The sequence below is a fragment of the Chiloscyllium punctatum genome, chromosome 19 (genome assembly GCF_047496795.1).
Source record: "Chiloscyllium punctatum isolate Juve2018m chromosome 19, sChiPun1.3, whole genome shotgun sequence".
NCBI classification, from domain to species: domain Eukaryota; kingdom Metazoa; phylum Chordata; class Chondrichthyes; order Orectolobiformes; family Hemiscylliidae; genus Chiloscyllium; species Chiloscyllium punctatum.
In genome coordinates this window covers 83,083,191-83,102,918 of record NC_092757.1, presented here as the reverse complement: position 1 = coordinate 83,102,918, position 19,728 = coordinate 83,083,191, and the positions used below count along the sequence as shown (strand labels likewise).

The following is a 19,728-nucleotide window of genomic DNA, read 5'->3' as shown; positions in this document are numbered from 1 at the left end:
ACTCCTGGTTTATACATGGACAAAAGAGCTGAATTCCCAAAGTGAGGTGAATGAAACAAAGGCAAGAATTCAACAGTTCTAGAAGGTTACAAGGCAGCCCAGAAGGAACTGAAGACTGGACTTAGACTAGAAGGGGGCATGGAAAAGCTTTCATGGGTAGGATTGAGGAAAACCCTAAGGCATTCTAAACTTATGAGGAACAAGAGGATGGCAAGGGTGAGGGTAGAGCCAATCAAGGATAGTGGAGGGAACTTGTGGATGGAGTTGGAAGAGGTAGAGGAATCCTTAATGAATACTTTGCTTCAGTATTCACTACTGAGAGGGACCTTGACATTTGTGAGGACAGCATGAAACAGGTTGTTGATAGATAATGTACTAAAAATTTTGAAAAACATGAGCATAGGTAAATCCCCTGGGCCAGATGGGATATACTCAAGGTTACTAAATAAAGTGAGGGAAGAGATTGCTGTGCCTTTGCGATCTTTGTATGCTCACTGTCCACTCAAGTAGTGCCAGATGATTGGAAGCTGGCAAATGTTATTCCCTTGTTCAAGAAAGGGTTTAGGGATAATCCTGGGAATTACAAACCAGTCAGTCTTACATTTATGTTGGGCAAATTATTGGAGAGGATTCTGAGAGACAGGATTTATAATTACTTGGAAAACCATAGTTTGATTAGAGATAGTCAGCATGGGTTTGTGAGGGGCAGGTCTTGCCTCGCAAGCCTCATTGAATTATTTGAGGATATGACAAAGCACATTGAACGTAGAACAGTGGATGTGGTGTACATGGATATTAGCAAGGCATTTGATAAAGTTCCCTATGGTAGACTCATTCAAAAAGTAAGGAGGCACAGGATACAGGGAAACTTTGGCTGTCTGGATACACAACTAGCTGGCCCATAGAAGGCAGAGGGTGGTAGTAGATGGAAAGTATTCAGCCTGGAACACTATGACCAGTGGTGTTCTGCAAGGATCTGCTCTGGGACCTCTGCTGTGATCCCTGTGGAACACTGCCGGTCACAAGCTTCCAGTCGGGAAAAGCAACCTTCCAACATTACTGTCTCCTCCCGTTAAGCCAATTGTATATCCAGTTGGCGAACACACCCTAAGTCCCATGTGGAGAAAGTGAGGACTGCAGATGCTGGAGATCAGAGTTGAAAAGTGTGGCACTGGAAAAGCACAGCAGGTCAGGTAGCATCCAAGGAACAAGAGAATCGACATTTTGGGCATCAGCCCTTCAGGAATGTCATGAAGGGCTTGTGCCCAAAACACAGACTCTCCTTTTCTTTTTCCAGCACTACACTTTTTGACTGAATCCCATGTGAGCTAACTTTACTAATTAGTCTACCATGCAGAACCTTGTCAAAGGCTTTACTAAAATCCAAATAAACAATGTCTACTGCTCTGCCTTCAATCTCTTGATTTCCTCAAAAAGAAAACCTCAAGTTTGAGAGACATTATTTTCCTCACATCAGGAATGGGCTGATGAAGGACTTTTGCCTGAGATGTCGATTTTCCTGCTCCTCGGATGCTGCCTGACCTGTGCTTTTCCAGCACCACTTTCATCTTAGAAGGATATGGGCCAAGTGCTGGCAAATAGGCCTAGATTAGGTTAGGATATCTGGCCAGAATGGATAGTCGGACTGAAGGGTTTGTTTCTGTGCTGTACATCTTTGACTCTTAAGTGGACAGGTTAGGTCAGGGAGGCACTGGACGTGGGATAAGATTGTGGGTGGAGAAATCTTGAAGCTTGTGAAGTCAATGTTGAGGCCATTCGGCTATAAGGTGAAATGTTAGGTATTATTCCTCCAGTTTACTTTTGGCCTCACTCTGACAGTGGAAGGGGCCAGGGGATGTCGCTAGGGAGTAGGGATTAAAATGAATGGCAATCGAAATGTTGTGTTGTTGAGTGCAGGTGCTCCACAAGTCAGTCCCCGAGTCTGCGTTTGGTTTCCCTGATGTAGAGGAGACCACATCGAGAGCAATGGATCCAATAGATCAGGTTGGATGGAGTTCATGTGAATCTCTGCTAGATCTGGATGGATTGTTCGGGGCCTTGGACAGAGGTGAGAGGAGGTGAAGGAGTAGGTGTTACACCTCTTGTGGTTGCTGGGAAAGATACTGTGTACGGTGGAGAAGTTTGTGGGAGTGTAGAGTTGACGAACGAGTCACAGAATGAACAGTCCCTGCCGAAAACTGACAGGTTAGGAAGGAAATATCATCTTGATGGGGTCTGTAGGTGGTGAAAATGTCTGAGAATGATGCATTGGATTCTGAGGTGGGTGGGATCTTATGTGAGGGCCAAGGGGACTCTATCCTTGTTTGAGGGCAGAAGCGCAGGAAATGCGGTGGAGGGCATCTACACTACCTAAAGTGGGAGGTTATCTGGGATGTCCTGGAGTAGAATGACGACTCCTAGGAGCAGTTGTGGTGTAGATGAAGGAATTGAGTGTATGGGATAGCATTTTTGGAGGATGGTGGGTCAGAGAAGGTGTAGTCCAAGTGTGGGAGCCAGTGGGTTTGAAATGGATGTCAGTGGTGAATGGGTTTCCAGAGATGGAGACGGCGATGTCATGGAAGAGGAGGGAGGTGTTGGATATGGTCCAGGTGAATTTGAGGGTGAGGGAAGTTCATTAACTACTTGAGCTCCTCATGGGAGCAAAAGGCAGCACTAATGCTATCATCAATATAGTAAAGAGATGAGGGATGATGCTGGTGTAGTTGTGGCAGAGCAGGCATAGCTTGAGCTCATGCCAGTCTCTGATCGTTAGTAATTAGCACTTTGTTCCCTTGCCCATCTTTGAATTTGTATTATCCATGGGATTTTGAGTGCTTTTGTTGTTGTTCCATTTCCTCCCTCGGTTGAAGCAAATTGCTCAGACACTGTATAGTTTTACCTCCTTCATCTTTATTCTGGGTCCGGGTGCACAGAGACACGAGTTCACGGTCTTCTCTGGAATTGTAGTTTTGTAATGATTTTATATAGTCACATTATAGTGAGGAGGATCCAGATAAGGCAACATACGTATTGATTGGATGACCTTCACAATCAGTGATGATCAACAGTAAAGATTAAGCCATCTGCTGTTACACAATGTTCTTAACCTTAACTGGGTTTACACAATGAATACTTTTCACCTTGTTGATCTGATATTACATATGGAATGTTTCCAATATTGTTAAATGGCTCTACATAACGAATGCTTTTCCACCTTGTTAACCCATTACCCTTGCCTCCAGCACCCCATTGTTAACTGCAAGTTCTCCTCTGATCTGAGTCGTACTCAGCTGAAACTCTTGTTTCACAAAACTCAAAACTTAACTCTTTCCCAACCTGCTCATTACCCGATACATATTCTCATTGTTTCATTAAATGTTGATTCTAGTAGTCTGTCCAGTTCAGTCTGAACCTAATTTCATAGCATTTGATACAATTGAGTGTCTTGCCAAGCCATTTCAGAAAGCAGATATATCGACCACTTTGCATGAGTATGGAGGTTCCCGTAATGACAGTAAATGTCATTTCTTAAAGGACCAGTGAATAACTTTGAAATCCAGACTGTTTAAAATTCAATCTTGGAGTCAACTGGTGGCAATTTCTGGTAGTTGAAACTGATAGTTGTCCTTTTAAAATATTTTGTCACATTTTGACTTTACTTCATTGCAGGTAAGACCTTCTAATGATAGTGTCTGATAGCTACAGCTAGTTTTTATTGCAGTTGTCAATATAAAAACATGAAACTTTGGAACAAATATGGAATAAGTAATGGAGTCATTATGCAACAGCATTGACTTTGCTTATGTAGATGATCTGGAATATTTAATAGCTGCCTGAATTACTGCAGCAGAATAATAACACCAGCTCAGCCAGATTCTATCCAGTGAGCTTGAGTAATTGTTACGTGCTCGGTTAATGCTATTCTGGTCATTGGAGATATGACATACTATTCAGTAAAATGCACTCAGTAGTGCTACCACTTTATTATTCAAGTTGGTGACCATTGTAAAACCAGTACAAACTCCGAAAAGACTCTGACATCGTTGGTAGTTAGAATCTTATTTGATAGAATAAGTACAGAAAATGAGATGAAGATGATGAAAAAAATAAATTTGCATTCATCTTTGCTTGTCAATACAGTGGTGTTAATAACTTTAGTGTGATTAAGATAGATATTGGTTCTGTGCCTTCAAGGTAATTTATAAAATTCATATTTTCCAATCCAGGTCAGTGACGGATCCTAGGGATGGAAAGAGAGTTGCACTCAAAAAGATGCCCAACGTCTTCCAGAATCTAGTTTCCTGCAAGAGGGTCTTCCGTGAGCTGAAGATGCTCTGCTTTTTCAAACATGATAATGTAAGTGAATTTAAAACTGAATACTAATGGGGTTGGGGAAAACAATTGTGAAAATGTATTCCGTGCATTGGATTGATTTGTTCAGAATCATTTAAGTAGCAAGTCTCTTTGATATCCATTTTGAAATGATTGAACAGCCAAATACTTTTTTTTTTAAAAATTGGGTACATGTTCTTTTATTTTTTTAAATGATTAGATGCATCATTGATTGCCAATGTATGCATTATTTAGTTACATGCAAAAACCAAACTGTGATTCACATCTATTTCTCATTGCAGTCAGGGAAGCTCTATTAATTCTGTGCATTTCCTTTTGAATTTTGTCTTTTTATTCCGTAGACTAGGTTTTAAACAGCTAAAAGATCAATATATAATTTTTCAACTGACAATTCATTTGTTTTTATTGTGATTTTGTCCAGATTTATCATGTAGCCATAAAAAGCAAAAATGTTAGGATTGGTAGCATTTGTGGAAAGAAACTTAATCTTGCTGGTCAATGATCTGTTATCAGTGTAATCATGTTTATATTCTGTGGTATTGATGCCTTTTTAAATTCAATTAATCAAAATTAAATTGTTTGTAGGTACAAAAAAGACCATGTCTGATTACATGTAAGATTGCAATTTTTGAGAAGATTTGTAGTTGTTTGCCTGTCTGTCGGATGTAGTGTTTAAGTCCTTGCAGGGTATTCATTTTGCTGGTTGTTGGCATAGGAGAACTGCAGACCAGTGTTTACAGGAAAGCAACACACAGGCCAGATATTTAACTACCGAAGCAATCATCTCAACACCCAAAAACTGAGCTGCATCAGGACATTATTTAAACGGGCCACAACACACTGCAGCATCCAGGAACAATGAGCAGCAGAAGAAAAATACTTGTACAGCGTATTCAAGATCAGCGGATACCCGATTTAAACACAGTCCGCCGATTCTTAACAAACACAAACAAATAAACTCAGTATGTCCAGAAGCTCTAACCACACGACCATACGTCAAAGATATCTCCGATGACTACCAGACTACTCCAACTCCTTGGCATCATGGTAGCCCACAGACCTACCACCACACTGAAACAGCTACTGATGAAACTAAAGGACCCTATATCGACAACCAGCCAAACAAATGTCATTTACAAAATACCCTGCAAGGACTGTAACAAACACTACATCAGAAAATAGGTAGAAAACTAGCCACCAGGATACACAAACACCAACTAGCCACCAAAAGACATGATGCACTATCACTAGAATCCTTACATACATATGAAGGAGGACCCCACTTCAACTGGGGCAACACATCCATCCTAGGACAGGCTAAACAGAGACACACATGGGAATTCCTAGAGGCCTGGCATTCAAACTGGAACTCCATCAATAAACACATCAGTTTGGACCCCAATTACCAACCTCTGAGAAAAAGAACCAGAAATGATATCACCCACCATAAGAGACTAAGACACAAAGCAGGACAGAACACCAACCCCTCCCCGGATGTTACCTAGCATGGTGACGAAATGTCTGAAAACAAACCTTCCAGCTCAGCAAACAAACTTGGAACATGTAAGATTGCTCTGCATTGCATGAATAAGGATCCTTAACACCACACTGAATCTTCTGTGAAAACCATTCTCTCTTCTAGCACCTGTTATCTTTTGTGGTCTAAGAGAAATGCAAAAGTGAAAGATTTATGCTTGGAGTTTTGGTCTTTAGTCCGTTGCACTCGAAAGTGAATGGCTGAAGTCATTCTTTGAGAATGTTGAAAGTGAAAGTTGTTGAAATCAACCAAAATAAAGTTTATTTCATCAATATTCTTTTATTTATTTGTTGTAGGGGTTACTAGTGACAAGGCATTTTAATGTTTTCTTAGTTACGCGAAGGATAATGGACTTCTTTCCTTGAGCATTGGTGATTACCTTTTATGCTGGACAGCATTCCAATGATGGGGAGTTCCAGGATTTTCAAACATCTATGAAAGAACAAATATTTGAGCATAGTGCTCCCACAACATTATTACTGTTGTCATTCATTGGTGGAGGTCATAGGGATAAGAGGTGCATTAATTGGTGAAATGCTAAAATGCAGCTTGTAGATTATACATAATGATTTCAGTCATGTAAATTAATCATGCAGTGATTTCAGTCATGTAAATGCATGTGCGATGGATGTTAACCTTAAAAGTATTGTAAGAGACAGTGAGGACTGCAGAGCTTTGTGGACCGGGGGCTGAGAGATAAATGGGAGGGTGATGGGGATGGTGGGAGCCAGGGTGCGAATGTAGCTGAGAATGCACTAGGTAGATGAAGGTGGGGGAGAAGGTGATAGGTCAGAGAGGAGGGTGGAGTGGCTTATGCTCAAAATGTCGATTATCCTGCTCCTCGGATGCTGGCTGACCTGTTGTGCTTTTCCAGCACCACACTCTCAACACTTGTACTTGTGTAGGAAATAGAAGAAACTTACTAAGGGGATGTTGAGGCAACTATAGCTGATGAGGGAAGTCAGGAACAGCCATAAAACCAGAAGAAAATACATAGTGTGATGAAGATTAGTAGGAAGCCTTTCAAAACCAGAGGACAACTGAAAAAAAGGAGGGTAGGGAAGATGATGTATAAGAGTAACCTAGCTAATAAAAAAAATTGCAGGTGTTCTATTCAGTTGTATAAAAGGCAACATTGAGTATTGGATCACTGAAAAATGAGCCTGGAGAAGTAGTAATGGGAACAAAGACATGGTGGAAGAAATGAATAAGTAATTTGCATCAGTTTTCAGTGGAAAACAGCAACATAACAAACATTCAAGTGAGTCAGGGAATAGAGGTGAGTATAGTGGCCATCACGAAGGAGATGGCTCTGTGAAAACTGAAATGTCTGTCTGGTCCAAGTGGTTTATCTGCCTTCAGTCTACTCCCCAGAGTTTTGATTGGGATAGCTGTGGAGATCTTAGAGGCACTGGTGATGATCTTTTGGGAATCACTAGAATCAGGGAGGGTTCCAGAGGACTGGAAAATAGCTCCTATGACAGCCATGTGTAAGAAGGAAGGGAGGAAAAAGAAAGGAAACTATTTAATCTGGTTAGCCTGATCTCGGTTCTAAATATTTTAGAGTTCATGATTAAGGATGCAATTGAAGAGTACTTGGGAGTGCATGGTAAAATAAGGCTGAGTCAGCATGACTTCATCAAGATGAAATCGTTCCTGACAAATCTTTGTCTAACTTGTTCGTTACCTCCTCAAAGACAGCCAATGGATGTGATCTAATTTGATTTCCAGAAGGCCCGTGACAAGGTTCTGCACAGGATGCTGCTAAATAAGGTGGAGCTCATGGTATTAGGGGCAGGGTACTAGTATGAAGAGGAGTGGTTGACTGACATAAGGCAGTGTGTGGGGGCAAAGGAGTCGGTGACGACTGGAGTTCTGCGAGGTTGTGTTGAGACCACAACTATTCACATTGTATATTAACAATTTGGACAAGGGAACGGAGGGAATTGTTGCTATCTTTGCAGATGACACAAAGATGGGGGAGCAAGTAGTGTTGAGGAAGTGGTGAGGATGGCGAAGGATGTGAACAGGCAAAGAAGCAACATGTGGAATATAATGTGGGAAAGTGTGAAGTCATGCTCTTTTGTTTGGTAGAATGGAATCATGGTTCATTTTCTAAATGAGGAAAGACTCTAAATCTGAAGCATAAAAGCACTTAGAATCCTGAACTGGGACTCTGGAGGTTAAAATGCAAACTCATTTGGCTGTTAGGCATGCAAATACAATGTTAGCCGTCATCTCCTCAGTGCACTTTTCTCCACTTCACCCGATAGAGGCTGTGCTCCGAAAGCTTGTAAATTCAAATAGACCTGTTGGACTATAATCTGACTTTGTTCACCTCAGTCCAACACTAGCATCTCCATCTCAATATTCATTTCCAGAGGGCTAGAATAGAAGAGCAGAAAAGTACCGCTGAGGCTATGTAAGGTTCTGGTCAGACTCCATTTGGAATATTGTGAGCAGGTTTGGACCCCATATCTAAGGAAGGAATTGCTGCTTTTGGATGGGGTCCAGAGAAGGTTAGTAAGAATAATGCCAGGAATAAAGGGTTTGTCATATGAGGAACAGTTCAGGTTTCTAGACCTGTACTCAATGAAGTTTAGAAGGAGGAGGGGATCTGATTGGGTATCCTGTGTTTCAGAGGCCTGTATAGTGTTATGACACAGGTAAACCCCTCTGCTTAACTTAAAATATATACTTCAACGCAAGGAGTATCAGAAATAAGGTGGGTGAACTTAAGGCGTGGATCGGTACCTGGGACTACTATGTTGTGGCCATCACAGAAACGTGGATAAATGAGGGACAGGAATGGCTGTTGGAGGTTCCTGGTTAAATGTTTCAGTAAGATTAGGGAGGGTGGTAAAAAAGGAGTGGGGGTGGCATTGCTAATTAGAAATGGTATAACGGCTGCAGAAAGGAAGTTTGAGGGGGATCTGCCTCTGGAGGTAGTATGGGCTGAAGTCAGAAATAGGAAAGGTGCAGTCACCTTGTTGGGTGTTTACTATAGGCCCCCCAATAGCAGCAGAGATGTGGAGAAACAGATTGGGAAACAGATTTTGGAAAGGTGCGGAAGCCACAGGGTCGTAGTCATGGGCGACTTCAACTTCCCAAATATTGATTGGAAGCTCTTTAGATCAAGTAGATTGGATGGGGCGGTGTTTGTGCAGTGTGTCCAGGAAGCTTTTCTAACGCAGTATGTAGATTGTCCAACCAGAGGGGAGGCCATATTGGATTTGGTACTCGGTAACGAATCGGGACAAGTGGTGGGCTTGTTAGTGGGTGAACATTTTGGTGATGGTGACCACAATTCTGTGACTTTCACCTTGGTTATGGAGAGAGAGAGGTGCGCACAACAAGGTAGATTTTACAATTGGGGGAAGAGAAATTACGATGCTGTAAGACAGGATTTGAGGAGCATACGTTGGGAGCATAGGCTGTCAGGGAAGGATGTGGTGGGAATGTGGAACTTTTTCAAGGAGCAGATACGACGTGTCCTTGATATGTATGTTCCTATCAGGCAGGAAAGAAATGGTCGTGTGAGGGAGCCTTGGTTGACGAGGGAGGTTGAATGTCTAGTAAAGAGGAAGAAGGAGGCTTACATAAGGTTGAGGAAACAGGGTTCAGACAGAGCAGTGGAGGGATATAGGATAGCCAGAAGGGACCTGAAGAAAGGGATTAGGAGAGCTAAGAGAGGGCATGAAAAATCCTTGGCGGATAGGATCAAGGATAACCCCAAGGCATTTTATGCGTATGTGAGAAACCTGAGAATGACGAGAACGAGGGTAGGTCCGATCAAGGACAGTAGTGGGAGACTGTGTATTGAGTCGGAAGAGATAGGAGAGGTCTTGAACAAGTACTTCTCTTCAGTATTTACGAATGAGAGGAACCATATTGTTGAAGAGGAGAGTGTGAAACGGACTGTTAAGCTAGAAGAGATGCTTGTTAGGAAGGAAGATGTGTTGGACATTTTGAACAACTTGAGGATAGACAAGTCCCCCGGGCCTGACGGGATATATCCTAGGATTATGTGGGAAGCAAGAGAGGAAATTGCAGTACCGTTGGCAATGATCTTCTCGTCTTCACTGGCAATGGGGGTGGTACCAGGGGACTGGAGAGTAGCGAATGTTGTGCCCCTGTTCAAAAAAGGGAATAGGGATAACCCCGGGAATTACAGGCCAGTTAGTCTTACTTCTGTGGTAGGCAAAGTAATGGAAAGGGTACTGAGGGATAGGATTTATGAGTATCTGGAAAGACACTGCTTGATTAGGGACAGCCAGCACGGATTTGTGAAGGGTAGGTCTTGCCTTACAAGTCTTATTGAATTCTTCGAGGAGGTGACCAAGCATGTGGATGAGGGTAGAGCAGTGGATGTAGTGTACATGGATTTTAGTAAGGCATTTGATAAGGTTCCCCATGGTAGGCTTATGCGGAAAGTCAGGAGGCATGGGATAGAGGGAAATTTGGCCAATTGGATAGAAAACTGGCTAACCGGTCGAAGTCAGAGAGTGGTGGTAGATGGTACATATTCAGCCTGGAGCCCAGTTACAAGTGGAGTTCCGCAGGGATCAGTTCTGGGTCCTCTGCTGTTTGTAATTTTTATTAATGACTTAGATGAGGGAGTCGAAGGGTGGGTCAGTAAATTTGCAGATGATACGAAGATAGGTGGAGTTGTGGACAGTGAGGAGGGCATTTGTCGTTTGCGAAGGGACTTAGATATGATGCAGAGCTGGGCTGAGGAGTGGCAGATGGAGTTCAACCCTGCCAAGTGTGAGGTTGTCCATTTTGGAAGAACAAATAAGAATGTGGAATACAGGGTTAATGGTAGGGTTCTTAGTCAGGTGGAGGAACAGAGGGATCTTGGGGTCTATGTACATAGATCTTTGAAAGTTGCCACTCTGGTGGATAGAGTTTGTAAGAAGGCCTATGGAGTATTATCGTTCATTAGCAGAGGGATTGAATTCAAGAGTCGTGAAGTGATGTTGCAGCTGTACAGGACTTTGGTTAGGCCACACTTGGAGTACTGTGTGCAGTTCTGGTCGCCTCACTTCAGGAAAGATGTGGAAGCTTTGGAGAGGGTGCAGAGAAGATTTACCAGGATGTTGCCTGGAATGGAGAATAGGTCGTACGTGGATAGGTTGAGAGTTCTCGGCCTTTTCTCGTTGGAACGGCGAAGGATGAGGGGTGACTTGATAGAGGTTTATAAGATGATCAGAGGAATAGATAGAGTAGACAGTCAGAAACCTTTCCCCCGGGTACAACAGAGTGTTACAAGGGGACATAAATTTAAGATGAAGGGTGGAAGGTATAGGGGAGATGTCAGGGGTGGGTTCTTTACCACTCCCACGGGCAGTGCATTCCATGCCCCCACCACTCTCTGGGTAGAGTCAGAATCATTGGTGACCTTTAAGCGGCATTTGGATAGGTACATGGATGGGTGCTTAATCTAGGTTAGAAGTTTGGCACAACATCGTGGGCCGAAGGGCCTGTTCTGTGCTGTATTGTTCTATGTTCTAAACCAGCAACACACATGATATATCCCATGCAGTAGTCTGTGAAAATTTGAGAAGCCAAAAACTATCCTAAAGTCACTATTTAAAGTAAAATTTCACTGCCCTGTCTTGACTCTTAAGATTTGTGCACCTGAACTCCAAGGTTCTTCTTTTCTGCTGCACTCCTTAAGGGCCTACCATTCACCATGAAACTCCTACCTTGATTTGATGTTCCAAAATGCAAGACCTCACACTTATCTCTATTAAACTCCATTTGCCATTTTTCAGCCCATTTCCCCAGCTGATCAAGGTCCTGCTGCAATTTCTGATAATCTTCACGGCTCACGATACCCCCTATTTTAGTGTCATCTGCAAACTTACTAATCATGCCTTGTACATTCTCATCCAAATCATTGATATAGATAACAAACAGCAATGGGTCCAGCATTGAACCCTGAGGTGCCACTAGCCACAGGCCTCCAGTCCAATAAGCATCCTTCCACTACTACCCTCTGCTTCCTACCAAGAAGGTAATTGTGCATCCAATTTGCCAGGTCCCCCTGGATTCCAAACGATCTAACCTTCTAGAGCAGTCTGCCATGTGGAACCTTATCAAAGGCCTTAATGAAATCCACATAGACTACGTCTACCGCCCTGCCCTCAGCAACTTTCCTGGTCGCTTTATTAAAGAACGCTAACAAAGTTGAGACCTGATCTCCCATGCATAAAGCCATGCTGACTCTTCCTAATCAAGCCCTGTCTTTCCAAATGCATGTATATCTTATCCCTCAGAATCTTCTCAAGTAACTTATCTACCACAGATGTTAGGCTTACTGGTCTATAGTTCCCAGGTTTTGCTTTGCACCTGTTGAATAGGGCACAATATTGGCACAGAATTAGTCCAGTCTTCTAGGACTGATGATGCAAAAATATCAGCCAGGGCCCACACATTTTCTTCAACCTCTTGGTGTTCTTGGATATAATCTGGTCAGGACCAGGAGATTTATCCACCCTCATACATTCTAATACATCCAACACTATTTCTACTGTACTGTCTCCAAGATACGACCACTATCTGCCCAAAGTTCCTGAGTTGATTTGTCTTTGTCCACAGTAAACACAGGAGAAGCAGTCATTGAGGGCCTTGCCTACCTCCTGCAGTTCTACACATGTCCACTTTAGCCCTTGAGGGGTCCTATTCTCTCTAGTTCTTTTTCCTTTATTATACTTAAAGAACCTCTTTGGATTCACCCTAATCTTCTCAGCCGAGGCTATTCTGTGCCCCCTTTTTGCCTTCCTGATTTCCTCTTTCAGTAAACTTCTGTTTCCCCTGTATACCTCAAAGGATTCCTTTGATCCCAGCTGCCTGTACCTGAGCCAGACCTACCCCTCTTTTTCTGGTCAAAATCTCAATAGTTTTTGCAAAAAGCAACAGATGTTGGGCCAGTTGTTGGTTTTGAACCTGTGTTTTTATGCAACATATTAAGGGACATGGGCCAAAGGCAGGTATATGGTGATCTCATTGGTGTCATGACACCAGGTAAAGTCAGGCGAAGCAGCGTTTTGAAAGCTTGTGATCTCAAATAAACCTATTTGACTAAACCTAGTGTCATGTGACTTGTGGTTTTATCCACCCTAGTCCAACGCCAGCCTTTCCACATCATTGGTGGAACAGGCTCGGGGGACTGAGTGGCTTACTCCTATTTCTATCATTTCCCCTCAAATTACCCCCATCCTTGATTGTTGAGATGCCTTCAATACCACAAATACATAATCTATTCACTATAAGTAATAAATTATGACCAAAAATGATCTTTATCAATTTCTGTTGCTATCACAACTGGTCTGTTCAACCTTTGCTGAATGTGCACAACACTGGGCTCAACTGTAGGTCAATACTTTGCCTGTTATGACAAGTCTTTTGATGAAAGCTACCAGTTAAAGTGCTGGAGGACTGCTAATACGTATAGAAAGTGAGGTCAGCATCTTTTAAGGACTTCTGAGATTCTTGGGGTGGATCTTTTGGCTTTTAACAGCTCCTTTTTCATATTCTTGAACTCATTTAATATGCGAGACTGCCATGTAGTAACAATTTCATCAATATTTTGACTTGCGCAGAAGCAGAATTTATCAGTCTTCCATTATCAATTCTTGATTAAATTCAAAGGCACAACACCTTTTTTTTCAATAAAATTGTCATAGACAATGGGCATATGTTAACAACAGAATTCTTTCAAAATTACAGAACCAATTCTGCACAAAAAACAATCATCCTAAACACACCTTGCATAGACAAAGGAGGCCACAACTAATGTATTTCTATTGCATGTACCTGAACCCAAATCACCCAACTTGGTAGTTGTTACCTTCCTTTGACTGGTTTAATTATTTGGTTCAGATTAATTTCTTCACTCTAGATGCCTGCTGTAGCCTGTCTAGTTCTAAAGTACATTGTAATTTGACTTTAACCTTTCATGGCCCAGACTTTACTGTGAGAAGAGTAACCCCATTTACACTGTTACGCTGTCTTAGACTTTCTTTGGGCTTTTGCTCTGGGTTTGTATAGATTAAACACCCAAAGCAGTGCAGTGTCCGCTAAAGGAAACCTTAATCCTTCTGAACAGCTTAAATCACTATCTCCTCAGCCAGTTAGAATTAAGGATCTTTACCGATACTAAGAATCTAAGCCAGGGTGCGTAAGTTGAAGTAGTTAATTCAATGTCGGGTCATGTGCAAAGTAGAAACAAAGATGGTATGGAAAGTGAAGTGCAAATATGTTTTTTTTAATTTTAAAAACATTATGATCCCAATTAATGACAAGTGATATCTCAGAATGAAACCTGACTTGATCGATCCTATATTTCTATAGTTTGTTACTCACTGAAAGTTATCCTTTGACAACAAGACAAAGCTTTATGTAAGAAGATAGTTAAATCTTAACACAAACATAGACAAGATTTCCACTTGTTTCCAAATATTGTCCATTTCAGAGACTGAGAAACATCAGTCCCAACTTCACTGACATTTTCCAGTTTCTCTCTCTTGTAGCTGTTCAGATTTTTCAAAAATAATTCCTTTGAATCTGTTAACATGAACTTTTCTGAACAGAAAGATTTCAACTGATATCTGTTCAAACTCCTGGCTTTGAAGCTTTACGGTTTATAAATCATTTATGCTGAAGTGATTGGCTTCCCTGAACTGAACTGGAAAGATCCTCTGTTTTCCTTCTTGGAGAAACTAGTCCAAATTCAGAACTGAACTGAGTTCTTTTGAGTAAAGCTTTGAACCTTCTATTCTGAAGTCAAAACTGAATTAATTGTTTTAGTGTTTTTTTTTAAATCTCAATGGTCTAAACATTTCATCCACTTAACACTACACAGATACTTCCAGGCTTTGACTGTAATTCTATTGCACCTTTAGAAATGTAAATCAGTCCAAATGACTTTGATTCTCAAAACCCTTTACTAGAATCCATTTGCCTCTATTTTAAAACAAAATCCCAAAGAATTTTAAAAATACGTATTTGTATAGATACACTTTGTACATATTTTGCTGCATTTTCTAAAATCTTCAATAATTGAAAGCTGGAGGGCTGCCATTCCAAATTCATAAATAAATTTTCACTGGTGGAGAGGTTGATCAACAATAGTTTTTAAGACTTACAAATTATTTTCACTGGAATGGATAATCTTTAAATATATCTGGAAAGTTTATGGTATCAATCATGTAAGACCTGCTGTTTTGTCCGTTCGTATTTTGACATTGTATGTCTTAAGGTATTATTCCTGATGAAGGGCTTTTGCTCGAAACGTCGATTTCGCTGCTCTTTGGATGCTGCCTGAACTGCTGTGCTCTTCCAGCACCACTAATCCAGTATTGTATGTCTTAACCAGAGTGTATTATCGCAAAGCTTCTGGAGGAATGAGGCATGTCTCATGGCCTCTTCTTGATTTATTAACTACGTTTGTCAAAAGCTGTTGTGCCTTACTGTAGACAGCAAGCACTGATAATTCCTATTTGTCATTACAAAATCCAGGCCAATGTCTGTATTAGTTAATCAGTTTCAGCATAGGGAGCAAGTATTTGTTGTGATTGTGTTTGTGAATTGCATGGGAAAGTGTTCTGAAAGTGAAATGCATCCAAACTTTTTTTTTTAAAAGAGTTTCCAATCCTAACCGATATAAAAATTGTATAAATATTTGATAAATTATAAATCTGAATTGTTGAAATGTATCCAAATTTTATAAACCTTTCATCGATGTCATTGTACACCTTTTTTATTGGTGAACAGATTTTAAGATGCAAAGAGCACTTAGAAGTTGGGCAGTTCATAGGTTCATAAGATATAGGAGCAGAGTTAGGCCATTCGGTCCATTGAGTCTGCTCTGCCATTTGATCATGGTTGATATGCTCCTCACCTCCATTCTCCTGCCTTCTCCCCATAGCCCGTCAACCAATTAAAAATCTATCTAACTCTTAAATTTACTCTCTCTCCCAGCGTCCACTGCACTTTGGGGTAGCAAATTCCACAGATTCACAACCCTTTGGGAGAAGTAGTTTCTCAACGCTGCTTTAAATTTTACTATCGCTCATCCTAAGATGATGACCTCTTATGCTAGAGTGCTCCACAAGAGGAGGCATTCGCTCCATGTCTATTTTATCTGTACCTTTTTTATCTTGAATACCTCAATTTGACCTCCCTCATTTTTCTAAATTCCAGAGAGTGTAGGCCTAAATTATTCAATATCTCTTCTTACGACAAATCCCTCATCTCTGGGATCAATCGAGAGAACATGCCTCCAATGCACACTATCTTTCCTCAAATAAGGGGGCCAAAGCTGCGCACGATATACCACGATATTGTTGTAACAATACTTCCTTACCTTTTTTATATTCTATCCCTTTAGTTATAAAAGCCAACATTCCATTCACTTTCTTTATGATATGTTGTACCTGCATGTTGTTTTCTGTGACTCGTGAATGAGGATACCCATGTTCCTCTATACCATGTCTCCCCATTTAGATAATAGGTTGCCTTTCCAGTCTTTCCAACTGAAATGCATGGCTTTACATTTATCTACAGTAACCTCTGCATCTGCCACATTTTGGCCCACTGTCCTAACTTTTCATATCCGTATGTAAGGTTCTTATTTCCTCAATGCAATTTACTGTCCTGCCTATTTTTGTTATCTGCAAATTTGGCTGTATAGCCTTCTATCCCTGTATCCAAATCGTTCATGTAGATTGTAAATAGCTGGTTATTAATAGAATAATTGTAGCTGTAGCAGTTGCAGATTCATAGCCTAGAGATCTTTAGTTCAAGAATGTAACCGGTTAATCTTGCATTACTAAAACCTCAGTTGTCATTAACTGTAATAGTCAACGGCACAAGTTTTAAGCTTGAATGTGAGAGTTAACAGCCATTGCCTTTCGTTAAAGCTGTTTTCAAAACATTGAAATGACTGAAGTTATATACATAAAGGCTTTCAATATCGCTAAAAGTAATTCTCTGATTTGTGAATTCAGTTTTTAGATGCTTTTAAATATTTTATTTTCAACAGTACTGATGGCACCTGAAAGCAAGTCATAGAACACCACCTAAAGCGGATGTCTGAAACAGCTGTGACATAGATCTAGAATTGATCGTTGTGCTCCAATATTCTGAAAAATAATTTAGTCTTGATAGTTTATTTGCAGTTTTAGTTTTGTTCTGAATCTCTATAGCACTAGATTGATATAAAGCAACTGTTATAAAGTCCTAACTCTCAATTTACCTCAATATTGATTAGCCAAGTAAGAATTTTTTTAGGGTATTCAAGCTATTGAAAAATGTCATATACACTGATGTCTGATAGCAACAATTTAAGGTTCCCTAATTTCTTCTGTAGCGAAGTACTTAAAAAAAAATCTCTAATCTTGGACTGAATCAAGCCAAACCAAGAACTGCAAGGACAATATGAAACTTCTAATTTTGGTACTTTCAAATAGTGCAGTGAAGGTAACAAGTTTCCTTTTGGATCCAATTTGAAAATGGGTTTTAAAAAAGTACCTAACTTTGATTCTGACAGTTTTGATTAATAGTGGGGGAAAAAAACATGTACTATTGTAATCACAACCTGACACTTGAATGATTGAAATATTTGGTATTTATGTGCTGCCTTGGTATGGGATGCAAATTTAGATTTTTGCAGAAATGATTGTTGCACACCAACATTGATGAGCAGAGTGCTTTCCTCTCCCTGTTGTGATCAGTCCAGAGGTCATTACTATCATATTATTATGCTGTTATGCCATGATTTATTTGAATGTAACCATCTTGTTCTAATTTAAGCTTGCCAGATTTTAAAAGTGAAGCTTGAGTTTTGTAAGCTCTTTTGGCATGACTTAGCATCTGCCCTGCCTAACTGTTTGTTTATAATTGGATCTACCAAATTTTTACCACCTATAATTTCAGCATCTAAGAGACCATTTATCTTTTTATTTTTATTCACTTGTTGAGAAACCTTCAGGTTCCCAAATATAGTCAGTTTGCAAAATATTAAAATAAAGACCAAAAAAAGTGTGTACTTTATTAATTATAGTTGCCATCACAATTGGTTCATTTGTCCTATGTTAAACATGCATCACAAAAGAAAACTGAAGTCCGATGTGTAGTATGAAGCAAGCACAACACCAGGTCCAATTGTGGTGCCCCTGTAAGTCTGTGCTTTATCTGCTATGAAAAATGTTTTGACAAAAATTGCTAATTCACAAAATACTGGAGGGTAGCTACTACCTATGAAAACTGGTGTTAGAATATTTTTCTTGAGATTTTCTCAGCCTACTTTCTGATTTTTGGGGCTACCATTTGAAAAAGAAGCCTTTTAAAAACTATTCTCTCAATTCATTTAATAGTGGGGGCTGTCATGTAGTAACAGTATCAAAAGTATTTGGACTTGCACAGAAGCAGAATTCATCAATATCAAGTCTTGATTAAAAAAGGCCACAACTCAAACATGAATTTCTTTGACATAGCTATGTAAATTGGCATAGGCAGCAGACATAAGTTAACAATAAAACTTTTTCAAAATTACAGACAATTCTGCACAAAAAAGCTATTATCCTAAACGCACCTTCCAAATACAAAGGAGGGCACAGCTAATATGTTAGCACTGATCTGGTAGCAATTGCTTTCGCTTGATAAATTGAATCAAAGAATTAAAATTAATTTCTTCTCTAGATGAGTGCTTCTGAAAAACTAGGGATTGAACCGGAGTCCTTTTAGCCTGTCTAGGACTAAAATAAATTGTAATTCATCTTTAATCTTTCATGATTAATGGTCCAGATTTTGCAATCAGAAGAGCAGAACCACTTCATACCTTTAGATTTTTGCTATTGTTCGCTTAATGAACACTAATTTCATTTTCTGTTTTGTTTCAGGTGCTTTCTGCGCTTGATATACTCCAACCTCCACACATTGACTATTTTGAAGAAATGTATCCTACCAGTCAAATTTAATATGTTAAATTGCTGTAAGTTTTTTAGATAGTTGTCTTAAATATAGCTAGAATTTTGTTGGAAAACATTTCTTGAAAACTGAAGTTTTCTATTTGAGTGCCATAATGCAAAATATTTTTTCTGATCACTTGCTGATGACTATATTGTTTCATAATTAATACCAGCAGTGGGAAGAAGCCAAAAGACTTGATAAACTAATAATTTCCACTTGTGCTGTTTAATCACATTTGTGAACACCTTGGATTGTGATTTAATACTTTATGCAGAGGCAGGTAACCTAATATGTTTTGGTGGGGCAGTGTATCTGGTATATTTTTTAACCTTTAACATCTTATCCAATTTAGAAAAGTTTTGGTTACAAAACAAATGAGTTCAAAATGTTCAACTCCAGAAAGAGAATTTCTCCCTGGATATGGGTACTTAAAGTATATTATCTGGAGCTTAACAAGCCCACCTAACCTCTTAATGTGTACTAATCTTCTGATTATCATAGGCAAGTCTTCTGATATTGATTTTTGTATGATGTTGTAACATTCCAATGATTTTACCACTTAAATGCCAGAGTAGAAGTATATAATCATCATTGTTTAAAGTTGAGATCATTCCCTATGAGAAGGAATTGTGGAAAGTTATAAAAAATGAACTTTGAGAATTGTGAAATGTAAAACTCAGCTGCAAAATAGAGATGGCAGTTTAAGATGCCAGAGTATATGATCAGTGAGATTACAGCATGCATTATTCCTTTTAAAATGGAGGTATGATGTAACTATTTTTAATAATTAATTACTTTGTTTTAAATATAGCCAACACATACCATGTCTGTGTGGCAATCATGCGGTTTATAATTGTGAA

At 40.0% G+C, this 19,728-nt stretch overlaps 1 protein-coding gene across 2 annotated transcripts in view; it reads left to right on the top strand.

Moving 5' to 3' along the window:
- Positions 1-19,728, top strand: part of LOC140491543 (serine/threonine-protein kinase NLK-like) — a 189,567-nt gene that overhangs the window by 98,949 nt on the left and 70,890 nt on the right. For both annotated transcript variants that reach the window (XM_072589871.1, XM_072589870.1), the window contains exons 2-3: positions 4,227-4,356; positions 18,799-18,854. In XM_072589871.1, coding sequence (XP_072445972.1) covers positions 4,227-4,356; positions 18,799-18,854 — 186 coding nt within the window. The remainder of the gene's footprint in view (positions 1-4,226; positions 4,357-18,798; positions 18,855-19,728) is intronic.